The sequence below is a fragment of the Populus euphratica genome, unplaced genomic scaffold, assembly GCF_000495115.2.
Source record: "Populus euphratica unplaced genomic scaffold, PopEup_1.0 scaffold74.1, whole genome shotgun sequence".
In the NCBI taxonomy this organism is placed as follows: Eukaryota; Viridiplantae; Streptophyta; class Magnoliopsida; order Malpighiales; family Salicaceae; genus Populus; species Populus euphratica.
The window spans coordinates 333,932-337,507 of record NW_011499954.1 but is presented as its reverse complement, the minus strand read 5'-3'; the positions used below and the strand labels follow the sequence as shown (position 1 = coordinate 337,507).

At 32.0% G+C, this 3,576-nt stretch overlaps 1 protein-coding gene across 1 annotated transcript; it reads left to right on the top strand.

Moving 5' to 3' along the window:
• Nucleotides 1–239: 239 nt before the first annotated feature.
• Nucleotides 240–2,361, top strand: LOC105138223 (putative phosphatidylglycerol/phosphatidylinositol transfer protein DDB_G0282179). The gene is made up of 4 exons (XM_011044261.1): nucleotides 240–527; nucleotides 620–718; nucleotides 825–985; nucleotides 2,044–2,361. The coding sequence occupies exons 1-4, from the start codon at nucleotides 440–442 to the stop codon at nucleotides 2,149–2,151; spliced, it is 456 nt and encodes a 151-aa protein (XP_011042563.1). The 5' UTR covers nucleotides 240–439; the 3' UTR covers nucleotides 2,152–2,361.
• The last annotated feature ends 1,215 nt before the right edge of the window (nucleotides 2,362–3,576 follow it).

Below are 3,576 nucleotides of genomic sequence, written 5' to 3'. Positions count from 1 at the left end.
TCACTCTCTCATTAGTCAAAGAAATTGAAAATTCCACCTAATCTTCTCTCCGCCAACGACCATTAAATGCCGTTAGATCATTTCTTTTTTATTTTAAAAAATAAATTAATTTTTTTTTTTTTATTTAATATATATAAAAAATATTAATTTAATATATTTTTAACTGAAAAATAATCTTAGCAATACATCCAAGCGTCCAAATCCTCTTCCTAATCAATCAGACAACCTCAACAAATCTGGACCATCCATTTCCAGACCCAAAAATCAAAGATCAATATCGAGCCCCAGTCCCTGCTATGAAAACAGGATAAAATCATCTGATCTCGGAAACCCAGATAGATATTTGCATTTTTAGATTTCCATTACGAGCACAAATCAATCATCTCTCTGTAAAAAGAAACCTTAAATCACCACTATTTCTGAAACCAAACCTGTGAAGATGGTTCTGTACAAGCTGATTGTAACTTTGCTTATCTCGCTTTGTCTGATCCTACCGTTGACTCAAGCCTCCAAATTCGAGTACTGCGGTCTGTCTCTCTCTAATCTACAATTCATCAATATCAGAACTTGTCTTAGTCCCATGTTTTATCTTGATTTAATCAATTCTTTTTTAATGCAGGTAACAAGGATTATGCCGTTAAAGTTAGCGGGGTGAAGATAAGCCCGAATCCGGTGAAGAAAGGGAAACCAGCCACCTTCACCATCTCTGCAACCACAAGTTAGAATTTTTTTTTTCTTAAGGAGATTAATGGGTTTTATTTTGCGCGTGTGTGGATGATTAGAATCGGTGAGTTTGATTATTGAATTGCAATTAATTAATACAGGTGAAACAATTACTGGAGGGAAATTGAGAGTTGATGTTAGATACTTTGGATTCCCTGTGTATGGAGAGTATCATAATCTTTGTGAGGAGACATCGTGCCCTGTGACTGGTGGCGACTTTGTGGTGTCTCATTCCCAAGAGTTGCCTGGATTCACACCATCTGTAAGTGATTTATATGTATTTTTATAAGTATTATATTGAAGATGGTGTTGATTAGAAGAGATTGTGGTTGTATGATGCGTATGTGTGTTTGAAAAATTCTGGTGATTATTTCTCGATTATGGCTTTAAAAGAGATAGGTTGAACTAAGCAATTGGCTCTTCAAGTTCAGCTGTTTAAGTCTTTTTGTAGCTCTGGGCTGCTTATTTGGGATCATGGATTGTTGTTTTAGTAGATGGTCTTTGTTTTTGAGAAATCTCGGTTGCACATTTTTCTAAATGTGCAATCTTAGTTTTGGGATTAAATGGTTTGGTAAGTCATCTTGTCTTGTGTAATGATATGTGCCTAATTTTTCATCCTTCAACGTCATATGTTTTAAAATCTGCATTAGATGTTACAAGATTCATCCTTATTTTCTGGAGCAAAATGGTGAGTTGTGCAGTGAGTTGTTTTTTTTCTACCAATCAGTGTTGCTTGTGGGTGCACTGGTCAATGATAAGTTACTCCAAAGCACTCTTTGAGATAGGGTATTATTGTTCGGAATAACAATAATGTTATTTTTCTGTGAATCAAATCCAACTTATAAGTTTGAGATAGGGTATTACAGCGCAGAAATCAGAACAACACAATCACAGCTGCTATCATCGATGAATAGATGTTTTCGCTCCACATAATTTTTGTTTTCAAGAAGTACATCTAGGTTAATGACAATAATTTTAATTTTCTGTGAATCAAATCCAACTTATTTGTTTGTTTCTAATGAAGAATTTATCATCATGATATCCATGCTCGTGCTTGAATCTATCTCTACTCCACCTTCACCTTTCTCATTTTTCCGTTATTCTTCTTTTGAATGGTGCAACATATGGAGAAAAGACTGCCCCAGCCTGTTTCTTTTCTCATATGAATTGCTGAGTGTTTGATTCTGAATGCTTGTTGTATGGAGGTCCCTACTTTGAATCACTGATTTAAATTTATAGTGGAGTCAAGATAGTGAGAAGAAATAATTTACATTTACCTGTTGCCTTAATGATATCCATGGCAATGTTTATCATTTGCAGGGTTCATACTCTCTTACTATGAAGATGGTTGATGGAGAAGGAGATGAACTTACTTGCATTTCCTTTGGTTTTCACATTGGTTCTGCATCATCTGTTACTGATATTTAGGTGCCTTGGAGGGTTGCGTCTTGGTCTCAGCACCATCAGTGTACAAATAGCATGTAAAAGAACCCTCATTACATGTACTTTCAGCTACCCCAATATACCATGTGGTATTGTGTAATTTGCAATTAAGCTCCATTTTATTGAGACAATGTTCAATGCTAGAGCTTCCTTGCTGAGAATATGTCAGTGCCCATTATGTGCCCTTTGAAGCAACACGCAGGCTTAAATTTTGGGGCGCTGTCTTTTCAAGATGATCACTGAGTCAAAACCTATGCCATTGTGCACAAATGTAGGAGTGAGAAATAATAATGTTTTGACCATTGAATGATCAACCACATATTTTATGCAAAATGACTGGTTCACTAGGAAAATCCAGTCAGTTATGGATGACTAATATGAAAGCACAGGTGAGAGGGGGTCACTGGGTTTCCACTCAAAAGTTTGTGTTTCAGTATTCCCCATGATTTTAATCTTGATTTTGATCATAAAACAATATAATTAATGGTACTTTTTTCCCCACATAATTAGCTAGGGTTTGCCATGACCTGCTGTGGCCACATAGCCACATTATTCCATCAACATATTCAAACAAGTTTATTGAAAGTATATCTGTTTTTCTATATTGTCACATGCATTTACTGTCTTTTTTTTTTCTCTGAGAAATCCATTTTCTATCTAGTTAGTATTTGACTGGCAAAGTTGGATAAATTTTTTTCAGCAAAAAAAAATATACAAGCTTTTTTAAAGTATTTTTTGATGAGAAAAATTATAATTATAAATTAAAAAGTTTATGTAATAAGTTGAAATATATTGTTGCGAATAAATTTATAAAAAAGTGTCAGCACATTTATTCTATTCGCTTCATTGTAGGTTTGGTAAAAAAAAAAAATTCAATACAAAGTAATGAATATAAAAATATTGTTAATGAATTTTTTGATGTAGAATAAAAAATATAAATGTAAGTCAAAAAGTTGATGTTTATATATAATAAAAAAAAAATCATATATGCTAATAAAAACTTGGATATAATAAAATAAATAAAAAATCATATATGCTAATAAAAACTTGTAAGGTCTCAAGTTAATTTCTAATATGGTAAAAAAATAAGACAATGTTATAGTGCATTTCATTTCATTGTATCATGATTGTAAACCCTTGGCCTAAAAATCAGCAAATTAGTGTTAAATAGGGTAATTTTTAATTAAAAAATAATAAATTAGGAAGAAAATTATTGTAACTTGGGATGAACATCCTTGTTAAATCAAATGAAATAAAGTAATAAAATCCATATGCAAAATGTTAATTAGTGATAAATCACATAAAGTTTTTGATAAGGTAAAATAATTATTTTTAAGGAATAATTTTTTGTAAATTTAGATTGAGGATATTTATAAAAGAAAATAGAAAGGAAATTTAAATAAATTAGTA